Raw genomic sequence first — 24,570 nt, 5'->3', positions numbered from 1 at the left:
GGCCCTGGGGAGAGAACAGGCACAGGGGGTAGACCCCTTTGTGTGTTCCTCTCCCCTGAATCACTGCTCTTCTCTTTTGATTGTTCCCAGGTCTGGGACTTGCTGTTTATCAGCTACAGCGGGAAGATTCAGGATGCTCTAGGGGAGGATTCTGTCTTGCTAAATCTCTACACTTCATGGGGAATGGCCAGTTAGAGCCTAGCTCCAAGAGTTGCATCACTTTTGTACCTGGGGCCTCGGGTCCCTCAGCCAGCCTGGCTCCCTGGGCGAATGGCCATAGATCACATCCGTCTCCTAGCAATGGGGGGAGGACCAGAGGGGGGCATGAGGTGATGCCTGCGCAGAAGCTGGGAAGCCAGGGAGGGTGGAAGAAACCATAAACTCTTCATTACTCAGTGTCATGGAGTAGGGGACAGCCAGATAAATTCAAGTGTCCTGGTAATCCAGGGTTTTGGAACAGCTTCCCAAGGAACTCTGGGGTTTGTGCTTCATCTGCATGGTCCCTGCCCCCTTTTTGGCCTATCCTCATTTCCCCATAACTTTGGGAACACTAAAGGCCATAAGACAAGAAAGAGGTCATTCATTCACACATTCATTCACTCATCAAAAACTTGAAATGAGCACCTACACTGAGCCATGCTGTGTTCTAGGTGCTGGGGGGCCAGGTTGCAGACCGTTGCTCACAGAACCTAGTGTCAGGAACACGGGCGAGTCTCCAAGAAACACACCAGTGGCAGAGTCCTGCCATGACCCCCATGGTAATACTGAGACTCAGAATCTGGGAGGTAGTGGGAACCTTCCTGGAGGAAGCGACATCTAGGTTGGGACACAAAGGATGCCTAGAGCTACTTAGATGAAGAGAGGAAGGAGGGTGATGTGAGGGAGAATGTTCCAAGCTGAGAGAACATTGTGTACAAAGGCCCAATAGAGGCAGCGAGGGTGGTATGTTCTAGCAGTTGGAATGCATTTGTGTGGCTACATCTCGGAGTAGGAGGGAGTGACACAGCAGATGTACCGAGAGCTAGGCAGGGCTGGGTCGTGAAGGGCAGTGATTTTGTGTCAAGCAGTTTAGTCTGAGGGAGCCATGAAACATTTTAAGTAGGGAAGTGAGAGGACTGGATCTGAATTTTTTTTTTTTTTTTTTTTTTGCGGTACGCGGGCCTCTCACTGCTGTGGCCTCTCCCTTTGCGGAGCACAGGCTCCGGACGCGCAGGCTCAGCGGCCATGGCTCACGGGCCCAGCTGCTCCGTGGCATGTGGGATCTTCCTGGACCGGGGCACGAACCCGCGTCCCCCGCAACGGCAGGCGGACTCTTAACCACTGCGTCACCAGGGAAGCCCCGGATTTGAATTTTTGAGGGAGCCCTTTGGAGGCTACGTTGCAGGCCGTTGCGGCGGTTCAGGGGAGAGTTGACGGTGGCCTGGACTTCCATGTTCACTGAGAATAAGGCGCTCCCCAGCCAGCCTCTCCCCCGTTGACCCCTTGCCCTGTGCTCTGTTTGCCGGTGACCATGAGACCTCTGAGGAGAAGTCCGGGAAGTGTAGGATCGCAAGCATTCTGAGGTCCTGGATTCTCATTTCAAGTCCAGAGATTCTGGGGAGCCCCTCATTGTCAGCAACTCCTTAAGAGCAAAGCAGGGTGGAGAAATTGGAACCCTTGTGTGCTCTTGGTGGGAATGTAAAATGGTGCAGCTGCTGTGGAAAACAGCACAGCAATTCCTCAAAAAAATTAAAAATAGAATTGCCATATGATCCAGTAATCCCACTTCTGGGTATATATAGAAAAGAATTGAAAGCAGGATCTCCAAGAGACGTTTGCACACCCATGTTCACGGCGGCATCATTCACAACAACCAAGACGCTGAAGCAACACAAGTGTCCATCAACAGATGACTGGATAAACAAAATGTGGTGTATACATACAGTGGAATATTATTTAGCCTTCAAAAGGAGGGAAGTTCTGACGCGTGCCACACATGGATGAACTCTGAGGACATTACGCTAAATGAAGTGAGCCAGTCACAAACGACTGTATTGTGGTATCTAGAATAGTCAAATTCGTAGAAGCAGAAAGTAGAATGGTGGCTCCCAGGGCCTGCGGGGAGGGGGAAGTGGGGAGTCGTTGCTGAAAGGAGATAGAGTTTCCATTTTGCAAGATGAGGAAGCTGTGGAGGCTGTTGTACAACAGCGTGAGCACCTTGGGCTCTTCCGAGCTGTACGCTTGGAACTGTGCACAACACTACATTTTGTGTTGTGTGTTTCAAACCACAATTTCAAATGCAAATTTTAAAAATCAGGTGATTTAAGTTTAACAAAAGGCAAAGCAGGGACAAGCGGGTGGGGGTGGTATAAGCAGCTCCTCCTTTCTGAGGGCGGTAGGAAGTGAGAGGTCAACCCAGATTCTGACTCTCCTCCCCTGAGCAGCCCCAGGTAAGGACGTTTGATTCCCAGGTGTCCCCTTGCCTTCACGGGATTTGGTGAGGACAACAGGCTGCTGTAGGGGCAGCAGGAGAAGTACTGAGCTTTAGCTGGTACCCCAAATAGCCAAGGTCACAGCTGCTGTTTCCCCTAATGCACCACACACACACACACACACACACACACACACACACACACACACACACACACACACACACACACACACACACACACACACAGTCTCTCCTCGGAGCACATATTTTCAACTTACTCTCTTCTTGATATTAGTAAAAATAATGGGAAGGCTGAGAGGTGGGACACATGAAGTTGCCTTGGTTCCACACTCATCTAGGGGTGTCTCCGCCTCCCTGTTTCTCCTACTTTCCAGAAAACTGCAGCTGAGGTCCAGCTGGAGGCCAGGGATGGATGGGATGATGAATAGGAAGCCCTTTTCACCCATATGGGGAAAAAGCACGGAGGGGAAGGCTGCCACTGATTTCCCCGTTGCTCAGATGCGCTGTTGCCTTCCTCACGTCCCCCTCGGGCTAAAGCAGCCAGACCCGCTGGGGTCCTGGGCATGGGCCTGCTGGCAGCACACCCAGGTGGGCTGGACTGAGGTCACCCAGGGGCTCGAGTGTTTTCTCCGCCACCTCAGGGGTTCCTCAGCCTTCCTCTGCCATTTGGTGTGGTCCATTGCATGTTTATGTTCCCGGGCTCTTGACCATAAACACTGCAGCATGCTGGGTAGGTTAGATGTACTCGTCTTTCCTAAGCTGTTGGGCCTCTTGACTAGGACATGGTGAGTATCCAGAGGACTAAGGAAGGAAGACGGGTTGTGTGTGTGTGTCTTTCTTGAAAAACAAGGTTTTTCTTGGCAAAGCCTTCACTGGCCTTTCCAGTCACCCCTGGGTTGTCCTCTCCTCATCTCAGAAGCTGTGTGCCCCTCAATTCAGCTTTTGATCCGCTGTCTTGTGTTATTGGCATAATATAGAAACTCTTTTCTTAGCTAAGACTTGACTCCTTCACCAAATGATAGATTCCTGGAGGGAAACACTCTTCATTTCTTGTCTGACTTTTGAAGCGGGCTCTTAAAGTGGGTCTTCATTTTATAAAAACATTACAGTGTTGCATCCATTTCCCATGGGCCTCTCTTAATTTGGGGTATCCAAATCATTTACTTTTGAGGTGACTGCTGTGTATGATCCTTGTTGATTTTCTCTTCTTCAGTTGCTAATTGGTCTCCCCACCCCAGTCTTATTTTTTCAATAGCTTTGTGGGTGATTTAAATACTTCTCTAACATTGATTTGGTCAACATCATTAAAACCTGCATTTTGGGAGGCAAGATATGCAATTTCACTTTGCAATTGGTTTCTCTTATTTGTTTTGTGTGGTAGTAACTGCCCACAGCCAGCAGAGGTTGACAAAGATCTTTGCCACAGCTGCTGGGTCAGGCTGAGACTGCAGTTAAATGGGAAAGAACAAAATTGAGTGAGGGGTTAAGGTTAGAGGGTGGTAGGTTCATTAGTAAGTATTTTTGTGTTATGTTAACTTTTGTGTCCCAGCACCACCTGTGAGAACTGGCGAGCTAATACTCAGTTAACAAGAACCTCTGTATTGCCCTTCTGACACTGATGGTAATTAGGAACATGCTCTCAGTTTGCAGTTGTAATTTCCCCTGACCATGGAAGGCATCTCTACACAGCTGAGCCTGCCTGTGGAAGGGATAGCTTGGGGTGAGTTTCTTCCAGAGTTTAGAGCTAATGAGTGGGAGTCACAGGGCTGCGGTTTCAGTTCAGTCTAAGGAAAAACTGTTTAAAACGTAGAATCATTAAACTTGATGGGCCGCCTTGCGAGGTAACGAGCTCTCTGTCACTTAAAGTATTAAATCTGGGATGAGACGATGGGGTCGTTGTGGAGGGAACTCCTGTGGTGGGTGTGGGAGCTGAGGCTAGAGAACACTTCCAAACCTGAGGCGATTATTCTACATCTTTTGTGCTAGGGCACAAACTCCTGTGGACAGGACTGGATTCTTTTCATCCCCACCTCCCCAAGCACCTCATAAATACAGTCATAGCAGCTTGGTTGATTGTTAGTGAATGGATGACTGACCGGGTGGATTGAATGAATGAACCAGTTCTCATCTTCCAAATGGTCCTCAGTACCTGGCCACTCCAGCAGCCAAAGCCAAGGTTAAGTTTCCCCCAGTCCTTCCCAGGGGAACCAGAGTGAGCAATGGGGCTCTGAGGAAAGATTAGAGGTCCTGGAAAGAGGGGCAGCTGGGCAGCTCATACAGTGTGTTTCAAATGCATTGAGCTCCTGCTCCAGTGGCTCTCAACCTTGACTGTACATTTAAGTCACCGGGAGGCTTTTTAAAAAAGTAGTAGTGTCTGTATCTCACCTCTAGAGACTGATTTAATTGGTCTGCAGTTGCTGGGCACCTTGTTTTCAAAGCTCCCCCGGTGACGCTAATGCATAGCCAAGGATGAGGACTGCTACCTAAGTGCCAGGTGATTTACATCTATTTTCTCATTTAATCCTCACAGGAACTCATGAGTTAGGTCACTGCTTCTCATAGAGTGGTCCTGGAGCAGCAGCACCTTCTTGGGAGCTTGTGTTAGAAATGCAGATTTTCAAGCCTCACTCCAGATTCGAGGTTGAGCCCAGCAATTGCTGTTTTGACCGCCCTCCAGGAGATTCTGATGTGTGCTCCAGGCTGAGAACCGTGGAGGTACTAGCAGCTTTCATTCACAGATGAAGCAGACAGGTGTAGTCAGCACCCCAAGGTCTCAGGGACAGTAAAGATCACGGCAGGGATTTAAATCCAGGTGTATGTCTCTGTGTAGACACACCACACTGCTTATGGGCAGGAGACCGGGATCTCTTCCTGATCCTGGGTCGATTGTTTCTCCTTCTCTTCACTTGGTGCCAACACGTAGCTCCATGTGGAGCCCAAAATCCTTTTGCCCTGGGGAAGCAAAGGGCAGAACATCCCAGGATTCATTCTAAAACAGTTTTATTAGGTGCTTAAAATAGCTTCTGGCAAATGGCTTGTAGAATGGGGACTGGAACAGAGCTGCAAATGACATTTACAAAGTTGTGTGTGTTTGTGCAGACACATGGACATGCACGTGTGCACACAGCTTATGTGTGTGCGTGGGGTGGGGGGAGGTCAGAGAAGTTGAGGAATTGGGGAAGGGGAGTAAAGGAGAAATAGAACAGGATGGATGATTCTGATCTACTCAAGATTAAAGAGAAGGGCTTGAGCCTGGGTTTCCCAAGGCACTTGAGTGAATCCTGTGCCCTGAAAAGCACATGCTTTTCAGACGGATGTTGTTAAGTGGCTGAGTGAGCTCTCATGTGGCTCTCGGGGCTGGGGGACCCATGGGGCTGATGTGGGAGGCGCAGTGGGGTTCTAGGGAGCTTGGAGGTTTTGATGGGCTAAAAGCTTGACGCTTTGATTGAAAGTTAGGAGCAGACATAGGAGCCCCTGCTTTGCAAATGAAACACTGAGACTTCACTTCATCTTCCTTATTTTAAAGGAAATGTCTATGTAAGCAAATCTGAATCCACTTAGGTGCAGAGATGGTGAATGTTCATCAACCTAATCCTCCCCAACAGACCTGCAAATTGTTGTGGGTGGCTCTGTTTCCCTTGGCAACTCCCAACTAGGGCCTCGAGTTCTACAGCTATGAGTGGGACTGTAGTACCCTCTAATGTAGTAATTCCTGATCTTTCTGGGCTTTTGGACCCATTTCAGAGTCTTATTAAATCCAAGGTGCCCTCTCTCCAGAAAATGTTACGGATGCAGGTGCACAGAAAAACGTGCTAGCCTTCCCAGCAGCCCGGGGACTCTCCAAGTCCATCTTTGAATGACTGGCTCTAATGGAGGGCCCTAGTCCAGCTCTGCCCTGAGCCAAATGGTTGAGATTCTGGTTCCCCTCCTCTTCTCACTGTGAAATCAACAGAGATAATGATATCCAGGCCATTAGAAGGCAGGGGCCTAAACCAGATGACTCTGTGAGGCTGGCTTCAGCTGTGAGAGGTGGGACTTCACCAAGCAGTGGCCTCTGAGCCCTGGAGCCAGGCACTGCCACCGCTTACCCTTCTCAGCTGTGGCTCCTCTGCCTGGGCCAGCTCCCCTCCGTGCTCCTGGAGTCTACCTGTGGGTTCTTGCTCCTGCCCACCCAGCTTCTGTGATCCTTGTCAGTACAAGTGATTCCATCTCCCCTCTAGTCTCTGTAGTCAGAACCTGGTTATTTCCATCCAGCTTCACACCGCGTCCCCCCGCCCCGAGAGGAGTGCACGCCACTCACTCCTTGTTTTTGATGGAGAACGTGGTGTGGGTAGGTGAGCAGAGCATGGGAATTCAGAATTAGAGACTTGGGTTCAAATTCCAGTTCTACCTTTATTGGTTGTGTGACCTTGGTTCAGTTATTTGAATGTTCCAAGCCTCGATCTCCTTACCTGTAAAATGGGAATAATAATTGTATCTGTACAGCATAACTCACTGAGTCATTACTAAGAGCAAGAGAGAGTAAATATCAATGAGCTTAGTAATGTGCCACCACGTACTGCCCCTTATTCTTATCATGTAGGTTGAGCCTAGGTTCTCTCTTCCCTCCTCACAGGCTGATAGCCTGATCCTTTTTGATTTCTGAGGGTAGCAAGGAAGGAATAAGGAATAGTGCCTTAGCACTTCCTCAACCTACTTGTGTTCTCTTGTTGCCAAGGGAGCTGCCATTTCCAACACTGGCCCTTCGTGCTCTAAGACATCCACAAGCAAGGCAACCAGGTCTCTTTCTGTGCACAGTAGGGGTGGGGACTGTGGCAATTGGAAGTTTCTACAAACAAGGCAGAGGGGAGCTCTGGGTTCCCTGGCTGGGGACTATAGGAAAGGGGACCTGGAGGGGCACACAGATTTGGAGTGTGTGGTGGAGGCGGAGGGTGAGGATACTGATTCACAGCTGTAGCAAGGCAATGGACGTTCACAAGAAGCAAAACCAGGTTTTGGATGCAGATGAAAGGAGAATGGCTCAGGAGGGCCCTGTGGTAGGAGAATGATACGGGCCACTGGGTCAGAAGGAGGCCATGGGGACCGTGTTTTCGAATTGATGCTATAAAATGGGCACAGAGGTCAGAGGAAGCAGTGACAGGACTCCTGCCAGCGAGATACTTGCTTGGTGCATTGCTCGGCTCAATGTCGAGCCTCCGATGAGCTCCTGACTGGGCCAGCCGACGTCTGAGCTCAGAAAGAAAGGAAGCCCGTGGGCAAGGGCTGCTCTGGAAGCAGTTCTGTTCAACAAGAAGAACCAGTTGGTGAGGAGAGAGATCAGAACCTCCAGAGGAAGCTGCTGTGGAAGTTTAGAGTTCACAGTATCTAAGGAAGGAAAGGATGAGGGGGCAAAATCAGACACCCAGGCTTCTAAAATGCATGTTCCAAAAATTCAGAGAAAAGAATTATAAGCTATGATTCTCAAGAGAATACAGTTCAAGAGGTTTTAAAATTGAAGTCCTGACAATAAAGCCACAAATTATCCTGAGTTTAAAAAAAGAGGGCAGCATCTAAAAATATATGTGGCTGCACAGAGAGTGCTCTAAAATCTGCACACAGATTTTAGAAGTTCTCATGTTCTCGAAAACTATTGACATACTTTTAAAGTGTACAAATTTGAATACAGCAGAGCAGTAGTTAGAAAAGAGCTTTTGGAATCAGACAGCATTTGAATCCTGACTGCCACCTACTAGCTGTGTGACCTTGGATAAGTCCTTTAGCCTTTCTGGGCTCTGATATCTAAATTTGTAAAATGGGGGTAATTGTACCCACTTTATAAGGTAGCTGTGATTGAAATGAAGTGGTGCGTGTGAAATCCGTACTAGGGTGGCTAGCACATAGTAAATGCTTGACCTTAGGCATTATTACCATTCTATAAAAATTACAAGGAGATACTCTTAATCAAAGGGCATCTGTAAAAGGATAGCCCAGATGGGTAACAGTCGTACTGGGAAGGCTAAGGACAGGTTGATCTGACATGTGTGAAACTTATGAGGAACACACAAGCGTTCTTTTGCTAAAATCATCAAGAAGGAAGGTAGGCGTCAGGCCTGGAACAGCCAATGCGCTGTCAGCACATTGCATTTGCAGTGTCTTTGCAACACTCCACGGCAATGTGCTGTCAGGGAAGAGGCAGGATAAGGACTCCTGCCACCGCTGTTTCTCCCTTGGAATGACTGACTGCTTGAACGACAAACACAATTAAGATGGAAATTAAAGCCAGTGAGGATCATCCCTCACTACCTTACATAAGTTCTGGTCTCTGTTATGAGGCACTGACAGAACTAGCAGATGTGATGGAGGAGCCTTGATCTGCATGAGCTGCCTTGAAGAACCATGGGGAGAGAGAGAGAGCGGTCAGGAACCTGTGAAAGAGTAAATGTGGCTTTGATTTTCAAAAATAGGGGAAAAGATAGATTCAGGAAAGAGAGGTACGCTTCGTGTCCATCCCCAGCAAAGTTCTAGAAGTGATGGTTAAATGGAGATGATTATTGCAGTGGTCTCCTAACTGACCTCTCCGCTTCTGCCCTCGGCCACCCCACACGTCCATGCTCTGTTCTCAGTCTAGCAACCAGAGGGATCTGCTTAAGCCAAATCATGCCACGTCCGCTCAGGACCCTCCAGCATCTCCCCTCTTGCTGGAAGGAAAAGTCCAAGTCCTTCCAGTGGCCTATGAGGCCCAGCATGATCGCCCGGCTACTTCTCTGCCCTCAGGTCTCACGGGTCCTCTCCCTGCCCCCCTCCCCCTTGCTCCGGACACAGCGTCCTTGCTCTCGGCGTTCTCCCTTACTGTCCTCTCTTTCTGGACCACTCTTCCCCCAGATAACTGGTTGGTTCCCTCCCCCACAGCATTGCTCAAATGTCAGCTTCTCAACAAGGTCTTTCCTGAACCCCCCCCTATGTAAACCTCCCTATCCCGACACATCCTCTTCCCTGACTTACGTTTTTCTCCACAGTACTCACTACCGCCCAACATGCTATATATTCTTATTTGTCCTGTTCATCAACTTCCTTCCCTCACTAAAATGCAAGGCTCATGGGCTCAGAGATTTTTATCTGCATCCCTAGTTCTTAGAACTGTGCCAACCATATAGTCACGCTCATTAAATATTTATTGATTGGGAGGCAGAAGGGAAAATGGGAAAAAGGAAAGTGACTGGTACACTTAGAAGGAGGTCACTAGACCAGGGGGACCAACCATCCTGGTTTTCCCAGCACTGAGAGAGATTCTGAAACAAGGGACTTTCAGTGCTGAGACCAGGAAAGTCCCAGCTTGTCACCCTACACTAGATCAGCCAAGCTCATCGACTTCTGCCATACAGGGACTAGCAGCTTTCAGGACTGCCTCCCTCCAGGAAGTCCGCCTCCTGGGAGAATGCAGGAACGTGGGCTGCAAGAGAGTGTATTTAAGTGGTTTGTATCGACAGTTGGCTGGGAGGCCACCTGGGTTGATTGATGGGCCCGTGTCGGGCTGGTGGGAGGGCTGCCGTGGTGAGCCACAGAACTGTGTCCTGGCCCGAGTCTGCTCCGCAATCTGTCTGGGCTGCGGCTGAGGACAGAAAGGCAGGATAGGATCCTGCAGTGGCGTGCTCCCGCCAGGGACATATGCAGTCAACAATTGAGCTGGGTTTTGAAATCATCTCGATAGATGAAAACGACAGGCTCTCTGTAACAACTTAAAATTCGAACAGTGACAAATACTGCTTTCTATTTAGGGTTTTAAAAAAGCTACCTTAAATGTCCAGAAGAGACCAGACTAAATAGCCATTTTGTTTGTTTTAAACCCAGCATGTTTAGTTGCCCACGCACTCAGACTAGTTTGAAAGCTAAGACTTTGTTTTTTTTTTGTTTTTTGTGTTTTTTTTTTTTCCGGTATGCGGGCCTCACACTGTTGTGGCCTCTCCCGTTGCGGAGCGCAGGCTCCGGAAGCACAGGCTCAGTGGTCATGGCTCATGGGCTCAGCTGCTCCGCGGCATGTGGGATCCTCCCGGACCGGGGCACGAACCCGTGTCCCTTGCATAGGCCGGCGGACTCTCAACCACTGTGCCACCAGGGAAGCCCGAAAGCTAAGACTTTGAATGCCACTTCGGCTGCGTTAATAGACATGCAGGGCATGGTCTCGCTGTCCTCTCACCTGGTTGCAACACACCTGAGCCACGTGCCCAGCTCTGTACCGGGGGAGAGGCTGCTTGCTCTCATTTGCTCAGTTTCTAGCTATTCTAGGACACAGCAACCCCAAAGTGCCTATTCCTCCCCCTCCGCAATTGGCTATGGCCCTGCAGCTCTGGCTCTCTTTCCAGGAGAAAAGAGGCCAGTCACTCACATCCTTTCCCCAGCTCACCTCACTTCTCTGGGGGCAGCCACATGCTCAGGACCAGGGAATTCAGCTGAGAGAAGGGCTAAATCACCATAACTGCCTTTCCCCCCCGCCCAAGAAGGGATTCATTTTCAAGGGCTCAGTGCAGGGAGCCCCTGAGGACATGGAAACTGGGAGCCAGAGCTGCACCCCTTTCCCACAGGGCTCACAGCTTCCACAGTTCCCTCAGGGCTTCCTGCCTATAACCGAGGAGTCTTCGGGAAAGGAGGGTAACAAAGACGTCTTTCAACTTCCAGCCTTTCCATCCTCCAACCGCAGGTACCTCTACAAGTATTTCGTGCTTGCAGAATCTAATGTGCGCTGGGGTCACTTTTTGGGTTGCTATGACCGAGCCCTGAGGTCTTAGAGGAGTTGTGGGGTGGTAGGGGAGGAGTTGATGGGAGATGGTTGCAGGGCTCACAGGCTTTACAGGGCTCTGGGTGCTTAAGGGACCAGCACCAGGGTTCTCCTTGCCATGCGGGCCCATCAGGAAAGGCAGCACCTGCCCTTCATCCTAGACAGGAGAGGTGTTGATTTCTAACTTCAGTTTTCCATGATCAGCACAGGTCCTGGCCTGCCTCTTCCCCACACAGCCTCTGGATCACAGAGGATGAACCCTCACCAGATGGCAAATAAGCCAGATCCCATAGGCCAGCCCCAGTTAGTTGGCGTGGCTGCCCGGAACTTGGCTATGATGGTCCCAAAGCTTTCCCAGCTCCCTCCCCTAAAGAACACGTAAGTTGCCCATGGGAAAGAGCACATGTGGATGGAGCCTGGTGACTCAGGGCAGTGGGCTGTCAGTTTGAAGTGGGGCCGAGGAGCCAAGCAGTAGAGGGGGGAGGAGCTGAGGAACCATCCTCCAGCCCCTCCCCAACTCTCTCACGGGACCATAACCTGTACTGCTGTGTATGAAAAAGCTGGGACCCTGAGCACAGGAAGTGAAACATTCTAGCCACCGCAGGCTGGAGCTCCATGGTTCTCCAAGTGTGGTCCCCAGACGGGCAGAATCAGCGTCAGCCGAAAACGTGTTAGAAATGCAACTCTCAGATCCCACCCAAATCCAGATCAGAAACTCGGGGGGGAAGGACCAGCCTCTGTGTTCAGCCAGCCCTCAGGTGATTCTGATGCAGGCTGATGTGTGAGAACCCTTCTGCCCAAGAGGCAAAGGCTTCTAAAGTGGCTGTTTGCTCAAGGTCTTCAGGGAACCCTGCTCCCTTTGTGCTTACCGAGAGAGAAGCATCATCCTCTGGCTTGGGGTGAAGTGTTCTCTTTCTAGGTTCCATAGGGCCTGATGCTCTATTGGTCTGGCTTCCACCTGTGTCTACATTTGCAACCTTAGGGTGACTCAGACCCCGCTTCCTACGAGTCTGCTAAACGTGTCTGTAGCGCAGGAGACGTCAGGTTCACGTGTTGCTTCTTTTTGGTCTCAAGAGACCCATCTCAGAAACAAGAGCTGTGGCCCAGCGGCCTTTTGCTCTGCAACCGCCCTTCAGCTGGCCACAGCAGCCCCTCCCCTTGGCTCTTCTGCTTTTCCAAAGATGTTTCTCTTCACATTGGTCCTAAGACATCAATCCATGAAAAAAAAAAAAAAAATACTGCAAAAGCAAACCAGGCTCATTGCAGATTATACTGAAATGGACCAGAAAGATAAATGCAGCAATTTTCTTGTCCCACAGCCCCTCCTCTCCCCAAATCCTCCATCACCCCACAACCCTCTCCTGCCCCAGTGAGCCCAAGTTCTTGCTGTCTTGATGATCTGCAATTCTCTGCATGACTCTGCCTCTTGGGTTTGTTTAATTAGAAATAGGATGGGAAGTGCTTCCCATGCACTGGCATGTTAATTGCTTATCACAGAAAGAGACGGGGTGACATTTGGTGATGGAAATTTCCACTCTCTCCATCTCCAGGTTTTCCTCCATTTTCCTCTCCCGCCCTCTCCTTGTCTCTTCTTTCCTCTCGTGTTAGCCTCACCTGCTCTTTGTCCCTCTTCTCCAGATCTCCAGGCCCTTTGGGGGAGCAGGCCCAGAGGCGCCTGGCAGGTCAGAATTCAAACCTAAAGGGAAAAACTGTGCTCTCTCGCACCACGTTCCTCTCTCTCTCCTCCCTCCTCTCCCATTCCAGCCCCTCTTTCTGTCACCCTCAGGCTTTGAAGAGATTCAGAGCAGAGAGCTCTTTAGTTATATTCAGTATTCAAAGGATTATTTTTCTTTTGTTTCCTTCCCCTCCCCTTATTATTGTTATTCTTATTTATTTTTATTTTTTACAAAACAGGAGAAAAGAATGAATTGGGTTGGGGGGAGGTGACACATTTCTCCACAAAGGTACAAAATTGCCTATAGAAAGTCAACCTCAGAGTGCAGACCGGAAGGGTGCCGAGAAGAGGCATTCCTGGGCATCCCTCTCCCACAGGTCCTTCTGATCCAACTGGGGCCCCACTTTGGGAGCAGTCCCCCGAGGAGGGAAGGAGAGGACTCCTTCAACTCTTGCCCAGAAGGGGAAAGAGCAAGCAACTGAGACTGTACAGAGACAGAGAAGAGGAGGGGGTGCATCCTGTGGGCCAAGGGCCCGAGGACACAGGCAGGGGACATCCAGGCCCAGGAGCCTCTGGGCACACAGACAACTGGGGAGGTGGGCAGCTTTAGCCAGAGTCCTTCCTGTTCCTTGGAGACGCTCTTCAGAATGGCAGCGGAGGAGCCCCCAGAAGGTAAGGGCAGTTTCTGGAGGCTGCAGGAGCACCCCCTAGGGCCACAAAGCTGGCTGTCTTGGTCCAGCTGCCAGGCCGCAAGCATGTGGATCCATGTTACTTTCCTGGCAGGGTACCTGGCCCAGGTTGCTTCCCTTTTGGTAAAAAGTAGTCCTAGTTATTTCTCTACTGCTGAGAACAGGCTGAACTTCAGGAATTTTGCGACAGTGGTGGTGACAGTGTCTCCCCTTCTGAGGACCTGGGCAGCTTCCTCCCCGGATTCCAGTGCAGGACAAGGGGTGCAGATACCACCCGGGCTGAGGGGGTGCTCCAGCCCCAGAAAGCCCAGGCTGGAAGGAGAGGCCGCCCACCCGCTCCCTGCCTGGGCTGGCCAGTGCCAAGGTGGGCTGCCAGCCCGGCTGCCAGCAGGAGGATGGTGAGAGCCAGGATGGCTATGAGCCCAGGTTGGTCCCCTAAGGCTCTGTGACAAGGAGTGGCCTCTTTAGTCCTGGCCCATACACATGCCAACTGGGTGTGGGCATCAGCAAAGGCCACGTGCAGGCAGGCCCAGTACTCCGTGGCCTGAAGGAGGCGGGTGATGTTGTAGCTGTGGGTACCCCGCGGCAGGCGGGCCAGAGCAGTGGCCCTGTGGCCCTGGAGGGCGGAGGCACTGGACCAGGTGAGGTTGGTGGAGACTGTGTTGGGTGGGGAGACCCAAGATAGCAGGATGTGATAGGGGTGAGTCTCCTGCACCTGGAGTTCCAGACCCCATCCCTTGCCTCTGCCTGGCTGCGGGGGAGCCCGGCCAACAACCACACTAACCGTCTTAGTGTCAGCCCCTACCAGGTTCTGGGCCACACAGGTGTACAGCCCTGCCTCTTCCGCTGTCAGCCTCCGCAGCTCCAGGGTCCCCTCAGGATACACCCGGTACTTCCTGCCTGCCCGGGCAGCCGTCAGTCGAACCCCAGCTGGAGTGACCCAGTAGATCTCGGGTTCTGGTTCAGCCAGCGCCCGGCAGTGCAGCACCAGGCTCTCTCCACTGGCCACCTGGAGGCTGGGGGGGAAGCTGCGGGGGGAGATGAGGGGCAGGCAGTGGTCCGTCATCTCCCGGAAGGGCACCTCCCGCAGTGGGCGGCGCTGGAGGTCTGGTGGCTCGGCACACAGGGTGGACTGAGGCTCGATGAAGCGGACGTGGGTGCCCGTGGCATTGGCCCAGCGGATGACACAGTCACAGCGGATGGGGTTGCCGTGGAGACCCACCTCCTGCAGGTTGGGCAGGGACTCCACCGTCTGCTGGTGCAAGGCACTGAGAGCATTGTTGTTGAGCATGAGGGTCTCCATCTGGGGCAGGTGATGGAAGGCGCGGGGGTGGATGAAGGACAGCCGGGGGTTGTTGGTGATGTCCAGCTTGGTCAGCTCAGGGAGGTTGACCAGGGCAAACTTGTCAATGGAAACCAGTTCCTCCATGTTGTTCAGCCCCAGCTCCTTGAGGTGCAACATGTTGGCAAAGTCCCCGGGCCCCACCCGCTGGAGCGGGTTCTTGTTCAGGTCTAGGAACTTGAGCCCAGGCACCTGCTCCAGCGCCCGCCGGGGTACCCGGGCCAGCAGGTTGTCATAGAAGGAGAGGCTCTCCAGGCTTTGAAGCCCCTCCAGGGCGTAGTCAGAGATCTCCCGCAGGTTCATGCCTGCGAGCACCAGGCTGCGCAGGTTGGCCAGGGGCCGGAAGTTCATGTCCAAGATGGCGTCCACTTTGTTGCCGCCGATCATGAGGATCTCCAGGCTGGGCAGCATCTCGAACCAGCGGCTGTCCACGGCCCTCAGCAGGTTGGAGTTGAGGTGTAGCCGCAGCAGGTTGCTGAGGCCGGCGAAGGCCCGTGGGGCGATGCGGTAGAGCTGGTTGTGGTTGAGATAGAGTTCCTGAAGGCTGGCCAGCCCTGCAAAGCTGTGGTCCTCCAGCCGGGTCAGCTGGTTCTCCTCCAGGTGCAGGCTCAGCAGCTGGGGCAGGGCACGGAAATCACAGTCTCGGGTGTCCGAAAAGCTGTTCTGGGACAGGTCCAGCTCCGTGAGATTGGCCAGGTAGCCGAGCTCACTCTGGTCCACGCGGACGATGCCGTTGCTCTGTAGCAGCAGCGTCTGCGTGCCCGCGGGCAGCGCCGGGGGCACAGCTGTCAGGAACAGGTCATTGCAGTCCACGGTGGTGGCCTCGCGGTAGGACGACAGGGGTGTATACCAGGGCCGGATCTGGCAGGCACAGCGAGGGGGGCAGGGCACGTGCCAAGGTACCACGGGCACAGTGGCAATGGCACCAGCCACCCAAGCTAACAAGAGGGGGGCCACAAGCAGCCTCATGGTGGAGCTGCAGGGCAGGGGACCACCCACAGGAAGAGTCTGGAGTCCTTGTGCTCTTAGCGGTTTGCAGGCTGAGGGTCAGCAGCCCTGCCAGGGCCCGGGGAACCACTCTCCCTGGGCAGTCATTCTAGGCGGGGATGCGTGGGCATCATTTCCTGCCCTCCTGGGTGCGGCTCTCCATCCTTGTCCACTGGCGCTCGGTCTGCTCACTCACCGCCATGCCCCATCGGGGCAGCCCTGGAAGAAGAGGATGCAGAGTTAAGGAGGTTGCAGAGAAGCAGAATCTGCTCCCTCCTCCTGTGTCTGCCCTGTTTGACTCAAGAGGTCAAAGGAGCTGAGAGGGGTGACAAGATCAGAGCCAGGGCTCCTGGATTCTGCCCTACAGTCCTTAGGCTTTGTTGTCCTTTTCTTTGATCTGCCGGGGAATGACTGGGAGTCTTCAAGGAAGGGGCAAGAGATTGAGCCTTGGAAGCTTCCAGGATAACTCGCAGAAGGGTGTGTGTGTGTGTGTGTGTGTGTGTGTGTGTGTGTGTGTGTGTGTGTGTGTGTGTGTGTGTGTGTGTGTGTGTGTGTGTGTGTGTGTGTGTGTGTGTGTGTGTGTGTGTGTGTGTGTGTGTGTGTGTGTGTGTGTGTGTGTGTGTGTGTGTGTGTGTGTGTGTGTGTGTGTGTGTGTGTGTGTGTGTGTGTGTGTGTGTGTGTGTGTGTGTGTGTGTGTGTAGGAGAGAGGATGGCTGAAATTGTCATCTTCAGAGTCCTTCTGAGCCCAGAGAGATGGGGAGTAGATTCTCCAACCTTCCTCACATCTCTCCTCAAAGCGACAGTTTTCAGACATCCCTCTGAGCAGTGTGGGTAGAGGGTGGTAGAAACAAATGCGGCTTCTAAACTCCAGGGTGTGCTCCCAGGACTTTGAAAGTTGAAAGGCAGTGGACCCTGACCCCACACCCAGACAGGCTGGGGAAGTGGGGTGGTCACCTGGGGTCTGCTTAGGCTCTCCTGGGATAGGGGACAGCAGCTTTGGCTTTTGCCAACTTCCCTACCTGGAGGCAGGGGCTTTCCCTTCCCCTATAGCCTAGCCAAACTGCCAGGAGGAGGTGGTGGGTTTAGAAGCCTGGGTCTGAGCACCTCAGTCCTGACCATATGTGATCTGGCCTCAGCCAATTCTCCTGGCTTTTGCCATCCTACTGACTCACTGTGACCAACCTTTCAGGTCAGATTTACCCAACAACCCCCCTCCTGTCTCCCAGACAACTCCCAGTTGTGCTTCAAGACTCAACCTAAGGTCAGTCACCTCCAGTTAGAAAGCTGCTTCTAACCCTCCCCACCCCTGGATGGCTAAGGGGGCCTGCCTTGTGCTCTCACAGTACCCCATGCTTTCTTCTGCCACAGCCCTCATCACATCATGTGGAAATATCTCTCCACCTGGGGACCTGTCTCTCTCATCATCATGCTTGTAGCCCAGGACAGGTGCCCAGTGAGGGTTGATCGTATAAATCAATCTCTATGGTCCCAGGGCCCCTTCCTCCAGGAGGTTGGGTCCCTACCCCCACTCCAATCTAGAATCCAAGCCCCTGCTGTTCCTTCCTCCTGGGTATGGACAATCAATCTGCGTTCTCTAGAAGAACCCATGGCCAGGATGCTTTGCCCTAGACGAAAGTCCAGCCTTGACCTAGAACCGAGATGGGTGAACCAAAGGGGGCCCCTGGGCCTGGTCTGACTCCTGAGTGGAGGTCTGACTGGGTAGTTTTCCAGCTGCAGACATCAGTGGAGTGCACAGTTATTGAATGCCTGCTATTTGCCAGGACCTTTCAAAGACTATGTCTTATTTCATTTAACCCTCATAAAGAGTCTACAAGATAAGCATTAATACCCACAGTCTGCAGATGAAGAAACTGAGGTTTGGAAGAGGTTAAAGAATTTGGCTCAAGCCATACAGCTGGTAAATGTCAGAAGACACAAATTCAGAGGTTGTGCCATCTACACTGTACTTCTCTGCCCCCAGATCTAGCCCGACCCTACCCTGGATACCCTGAGCTGTACTGGCTGCTGAAGCAGCAGGCTGGGTGCCCATCCTTGTCCCCGGAGGAGATGACGCCTTATCAGGGAGCTGCAGGAAGCTGGGAGCTGTGTCTTCCACCACCTTCCAGGCAAGTGCCTCTCAGCAGGCCAGCGGGGCTCTTTGCCCACCTCATCCCACTTCCAGGATGCTGGGGCCGGGGAGGGGAGCAGTTGGAGGCCTCCCTTGAGCAAGGGAGCAGCGTGCCTGTTTACATTTGACTACTTCCCACCTTCCTCTGCAGCTATTTCTGAAGGTGGGAAAAACAACATGACTTAAAATGCACAGAGGTTTTGAGTGGGGGTGTGTGTACACTGACACGTAAAACTCAGGGCAAACAGACGTGCACACCCGCGTCCACGTGCAGAGGGGAGCCTGGAGTACTCAGCCGCCCAGGCCGGTGAGCGGCGGTCAGGAAGAGTGGGGGAGACTCTGCCGTGTGCTATGTGAGTGGAGAGGCAGCAGGGACAAGCTGAGTCCTGGGATGGCCCTGTCACGGAACTAGGGCTGTGGTCCTGCCACACGCACACACCAGAGGCTCCTGCCTCCTGCCCAGGCCTCACCCAAGAAAGTAGAACCCACCAGCAAAGAGATCTTGCTATTACTTACCACTTCCTACCAGAGCACCCTGGGGAAAGTCCACTGCTCTGAGCATCTGTTCCTTATGTGTAAAATGAGCCTGTCATTAGGATTAAAGGAACTGGGTGTGGTGCACACAGAGAGCTCAGCAAGGCTTAGTTCTCTTTTCATCTCCCAGAGTTGGGAGGCTCCCCAGCTATAGAACTTCTTAGTGGGGGATAGAAGTTGGGTCCCAGGACTCAACAAGCCCCTATTAAGCTTGCCCACTGTGGGCCCAGTGTCGCCCCCAGGTGGGATGGGGAGCTGTGAGCAGGACTAGATAAAACGTCACACCTTTAAGAGTGCCACTCTGGCAGGACCAAAAATGTAAAATGATTAGGAGAGCCCAAGACAGTTGGTAAGGGGAGAGGAGGCTGCAGTGGGTGGAGAGGGCCTTCAGACCTTGCCCGAGCCCCAGGCTCCTCCTCCAACACCTCTGTCCTGGCACCTTTGTCCTACCGGTGCTCAACTGTATGGATGGGATCGAGAAGCCATTTAAAAGTTCATTAATGGGCTTCCCTGGTGGCGCAGTGGTTGAGAGTCCGCCTGCCAGTGCAGGGGACACGGGTTCGAGTCCTGGTCTGGGAAGATCCCACATGCCGCGGAGCAGCTGGGCCCGTGAGCCACAACTACTGAGCCTACGCGTCTGGAGCCTGTGCTCTGCAACAAGGGAGGCCGCGATAGTGAGAGGCCCGCGCACAGCAATGAAGAGTGGCCCCAGCTTGCCACCACTAGAGAAAGCCCTCGCACAGAAACGAAGACCCAACACAGCCATAAATAAATAAATTAATTAAAAAAAAAAAAGTTCAGGGCTTCCCTGGTGGCGCAGTGGTTGAGAATCCGCCTGCTGATGCAGGAGACACGGGTTCGTGCCCTGGTCCGGGAAGATCCCACATGCCGCGGAGCGGCTAAGCCCGTGAGCCGTGGCCGCTGAGCCTGTGCGTCCGGAGCCTGTGCTCCGCAACGGGAGAGGCCACAACAGTGAGAGGCCCGCATACCGCAAAAAAAAAAAAAAAAAAAAAAGTTCATTAAAAACATCCAGAGATTCGCCTTTCCTTCCACTCCAGGCTCACCCTCCTCCTTGCCCCTGTGGCTGGGCTGGGGGGCGGGTGGTGAGCCAGAGCTCCAGCCCCTCAGCCAGGAGCCTTGGGCTGGGGCTCGGCATCCAGAGAGGCCCAGAGACGGGCAACAGGCTGGATGACTCATGTTTGTCCGCACCTCTGGTCCCAAGGCTTGGCAAAGGCCCAGACAAGTCCTCCCCTCACTGCTGAGCACACAGCCCCTTCCAAGAGAGAACTCAGAGCTGCCCACTCACCTGCCATCACCACTTAAGGCTGTCTTGCACATGGCCCACTCATGCAGGCTTGATTAGCAATTTCTGCTGGGAGCCGGAGCTGCAGAGAAAGCTAATTGTCTTTTATCTATAATCTCCCGGGGTGAGCAGGAGTTCAGACTACCACGTGTACATTTTCCCCAACTGGATTTCAAGCTCTTTGCAGTAGGGGCTATGTCTTGCATGCTTTTTGTGTTCCCAGTGAGCCAAGTGTAGGATTGAGCATGCAGAGGGTACTGGTGAGTGGATACAAATTGTCAAGTGTGTAACTCTCCCATCAACCCTGTGTGCAGACAGAGAAGGGATTGTTTAGTCTCATTTTACAGGGGAAGCAACTGAAGCAAGGAGAGGTTAATTGACACGTCAGAGTTTGCACAGCTTCTGACGTGGTGGGGTCAGAATTCAAACCCAGGTCTTTGACTCTGTAACCTGCCCCACCAGCCCAGCCAAGGTTCACTGCCTGGCAGCTCAACGCCCGCCTTACAGGAGCAGAGAGCAGGGCTGGTGGCCCAGAATGCCTGCTTCAGTTGCCACACATGGGGAAGACCCTGTTCCTCTGAGTGCGTGGCTGGGCCTGGAAGCACAGGGACAGACAGAGCCCGCAGGCTGCACAGAGACCTCAGCCTGCCTTTGGATTGGGGGCTGGATGCTCCTCTTTGTTCAGGGACAGCGGGAGCCATGACCGTCAGTGACAGGGGAAGCAGGGCTGCCCACTCCAGGAGCAAAGTTTCTCTTGGAAGGGCTGGCTCTGCAAGCCCCAATGGACCCACCTCCTCCCGGCGGCGGCTCTGGATTTAGCAGAAAGTATGCAATTGATCCCGTACACTCCCCATTAAACTCCAACCCTTGGCAAAGCCCTAAATGAAGAATTCTGGAGAAGCCGACGTCTCCCTTTCCTCCATCTCTGGCCCTGCCCCCAGTACAGTCCCAGGCTCCTGCCAGCACAGACAGCATTGCTCCTCCAGGTGGCTGGTGGATGCAGAGCCTCGCCCTCCCCCAACTCCTCTCCCCTCCCCACAGCCTCTGCCCAGCCCCCCCTGATCTGGGAGCCCTCCGCAGGGAGGAACAGCGGCAGTGATCAATTGCCTGGCCTTCGCTGCTGCTTCAGTGCCAGGTCCCCCTGAGCTGCGGAGACAGATGGGCAGCATAATTGAGTGTAGCATTGATAAACTCCAGCCTCCTCACCAGCAGATAAGCGCTGGGTTGGGGGATGCAGAGGTGGGGGAGGCCGTCGCTCCATCTGTACACCTGGCCTCCGCTCCTCCCGAGAGGTGAGCATGGCCCCTCACTCCCGCCCCTCATTTAATCACAGACAGCCAGGACCTCAGAGCTGGAGGAGACCTCAGCATTTATCTAGTCTTCCAGAGTCTGAATTCCATAAATAACTTATGCAAAGGAGGAGTGGTGGTGCTGAAGGAGCCTGGGCTCTGTGATCAGAGTCTGAGTCTGGCTCTGCCGCTCACTGTGTGACCTTGGACAAAGTTAAGACGACCCAAGCTGGGAAATGAGGATGAGACCCTCTCACAGAACTGCTGTGAGGAGTCAGGATGCAGGGTCTATGACGTGCCTGTTAGCTGCCTTCACTGCCCCCTTCACCATTGCCTTTCCTCCCATCTTAGCCCCTATTTCTCATCTCTCACCTTTCATCGTAAACTTTTTCTTTCTATTATGGTATAACTTAGGTACAGGGGAGTATATAAATGGCACGAATACCAAGTGCACAGCTTGATGAATTTCTACCTTAGTAGATACCAGTACAGCCACCACCCATAGCAAGATATAAGCATTTCCAGCCCTCCCGAGGCTCCTACGTGGCCCTTCCCAGTCAATGTCCAGCCCCCACCTGGAGTTAACCATTGTCCTGACTTCTAGCATCATCAATCAGTTTCATCTTTTAAACCCAGAATTCCCCTTCCTTCTCCATCGCAACTTGGAACCAGGGTCTTTGGAAACAGTTGACTCTGGCTTTAGGGAATGCCAGAACCTCAGGCCTGAAATTCACTTAATTCATCCTCCTGCTTCATAGTGGCTAGAGCTTCTCAGGGTCTCACACTTAATCAGCGATCTCCGGGAAGGGAGACTGATTCCTCTCATTCCTCTTTCGTGTTTTACAATTCCCATATCTAGAAATTGCTCTATGCCCTAGGGTCCCCTCTCTGGTTGGAATCCTATGACTTGGGCCTGTGAGTGTCATGCTGCCTTGAGGCAAGAAGATGGCAGGATAAACTCCTGGCAGCCCTTCCCCAAAGCCCTGCTGGGTCTTGGCCGCCTCCTGGGGCAGCATTGCTGGCCCCTTTTTGTTGCCAGACCCCTAGGTATTCTGATTACAGAATCTGGGGCACCAGGCAGAGGACAGATGGGGGAGTGACCAGGAAGGAGAGACCCAGACTCACTTGTAACTGCCCCAGACCTCTCCACCGGCCCATTTCAGAGGTGCCTTGCGCTCAACTTGTCCCAAGCCCAACGTCTCCCACCAAACCTGCTCAGGAGGCACTGCCATCCACCAGTCTCCAAGACTGGAAATCTCTGCCATGGTGACGCGCCCCTCTCCCACCTCACACACACACCACAGTGCTCACGCTAACGTTCCCTTTTCATTTCTTGTCTTGACTCTCACAGCAGCCTCCTCACCCTTGAGTGACCCTCTCATTCCCAGGCACCTCATGCTCCTCCTAGACTAGACTTGCTATTTCCTTCTCCTCCTCAGGCCTCTCACTCAACCAGCAAAACCCCTCCCCAACTTCAACTATCAAACTCCTCTTCAGCCATAAAAACCCAGCCCAAATGCCACCTCCTCTGTGACATGTTCCCAGAGGCCCTCCTAGAAGGGTGGTTACACCCACTGCAGTCCCGGAAACTCTGAACAGACCTCCAGGGTAACAGCACCTTCCTTATTGTCATTCTGAGAGCCTGTGTTCTCAACCAGGCTGTGAGCTCCTGGAGGAAAGGATGGTTTGTTATTTATTTTTGTCTTCTCAGAGCCTAGTGCAGTGCAGAATTTCCTGGTAAGGGTGGGACGTGTTCTATAGCCATGCACTATGAATCGCAACCCATTAGTGGGTCATGAAAACAGTTTCAAGTGGATAACAATGTACATTTAAAAAATGAAATAGAAAATAGAGTGCATTGTATGTAGCTAGACTAAGCATTGTTTTGAGAAATGTTTCCCCTCTGTTTTACACACATACACACACACACCTGTGTACAGACAGATGTGATGCAAAATCATGCATTCTTGCCCTTGAGTCGCAGCTATAAAAGCTTGAAAATGATGAGTCTGCAAAGCCTCTCTCTTTGCGTGAGGTGAGTCCCTTCAACTCCAGTTGATGCCGCTGGAAGGATGACATAAATCAAAGTGTCAGAGGGAAGATACGACGCCCCCGAGTGCCTTCTACGTGCAGGATTTCTATTTGCTGGCCACTTTAGAGATCCCTCATCCTATCCTCCCAACAACCCTGTAAGTAGGTACTTTTTAGAAGAGAAACCTCAAGCTCAGTGGAGACAAGGGATCAGACCCAGGTCCCACAGCTAGAATGTGGAAGAGCCTGGGTGTGAACCCAGCTGTGTCTCACACACCAGCCCGTTCTATTTCCATGACTCTGGTGCCCGAAGCTGAATGCCAAGAGTGGAGGATACTGGGGAGACTGGAGGAGAGAAGGGAGGGACATGAGAGGGCATCTCCTGGTGAGAGGATGAGGATTCTCTTGTCTACCCTTGCCCTCCCCTGCCCTCTGGAGTGAGAAGAGTCAGTTCCAGTAAAAAACCCTTTCCTGGCCCGGGAGGGAAGGGACTTGTTCCCAGGAAGAAATATCTACATTCCCAGGTCTCTGGACTGGCCCTGGACAGAGGGTGTTGCAATTCTACTGCCTGGAAGGGAGCCTGCCTCGTTATTTCTTAAGTAGGAGTGGAGGGCGCCAGTAGGTAGCCCACAGTCATTTTTGTCTGGTTGCACTGCACCCAAGAGGCTTCAGGGGAGTGGAGCCAGCTTTGCAGGGGCCTGGAGAGCAGCGCCAGGCTAAACTCCACCGCCACACGCCGCCAGTCTTCTGCTGACTTATCTCCCCATCCTCAGGAAGCCTTCTCTGACCCCTCCATGCCTCTCCTGGGCTCCTCTGGTGCCTCAGCGTTCCTCCATCATACACTGGCTGTTTACTTAAGTCTGTCTCTCCCTCCACACTGTGAGGCCCTCAGGGGAAGAACTGTGCTCCAAGTTGCCAGTTCCTCCAACAGTCTGGCACACAGTAGGAGCTCAGAAGATGCCTGCGGAAGGAGAGAAAGAAAGGCAAGGAAGGACAGGGCACGAGAACAGAAGGGGCCTCGTTGCTTCAGAGCTCCTGAAGAGCTGGTAGACCTGAATCTGGCCTCGTGAAGGACACCCAGAGTGCACCTCCTGTAGGCACGCACCCGGGCTCCCCTGCCCTGGCTCTGGCCACTGCACGGCCACTGTAGCCCTTCCCTTGATGGAGAAGGCACTTCTGACTTAACTTTCTGCCTCTGGATTCCACCCTACGATGATCCTCCCGCTCTGGAGCTCCCTCAGGCACCCCCTCTGGAAATCCTGTGGACACTCTTGAGATCTTAGGTTAGCGGTTCAAAGGAGGGCTTTGGAGTCAGCTCTGCATCTGAATCCTCATCTGAATCCTGGCTGTATGACCTCGAGCATCCTTACTCAGATTCCTCCTCTCTAACGAAGGGAGAGAGCCTACCT

The 24,570-nt window shown here is 52.8% G+C and overlaps 1 protein-coding gene across 6 annotated transcripts in view; it reads right to left on the bottom strand.

Moving 5' to 3' along the window:
• Positions 1-13,054: 13,054 nt before the first annotated feature.
• The window catches only part of LRRN2 (leucine rich repeat neuronal 2), a 64,336-nt gene continuing 52,820 nt past the window's right edge, over positions 13,055-24,570 (bottom strand). For 3 of the 6 annotated variants that reach the window (XM_067033403.1, XM_067033405.1, XM_067033406.1), the window contains 2 exons: positions 23,061-23,194; positions 13,055-16,095 (listed from right to left, as the gene is read on the bottom strand). In XM_067033403.1, coding sequence (XP_066889504.1) covers positions 13,720-15,858 — 2,139 coding nt within the window. In that variant the 5' untranslated portion in view covers positions 15,859-16,095; positions 23,061-23,194 and the 3' untranslated portion in view covers positions 13,055-13,719. The remainder of the gene's footprint in view (positions 16,096-23,060; positions 23,195-24,570) is intronic. The other 3 variants (XM_067033409.1, XM_067033400.1, XM_067033407.1) reach the window with 1 other exon arrangement.

Source organism: Kogia breviceps, chromosome 1 (genome assembly GCF_026419965.1).
Source record: "Kogia breviceps isolate mKogBre1 chromosome 1, mKogBre1 haplotype 1, whole genome shotgun sequence".
Lineage (NCBI taxonomy): Eukaryota > Metazoa > Chordata > Mammalia > Artiodactyla > Physeteridae > Kogia > Kogia breviceps.
This window is presented reverse-complemented; position numbering and strand designations above follow the sequence as displayed.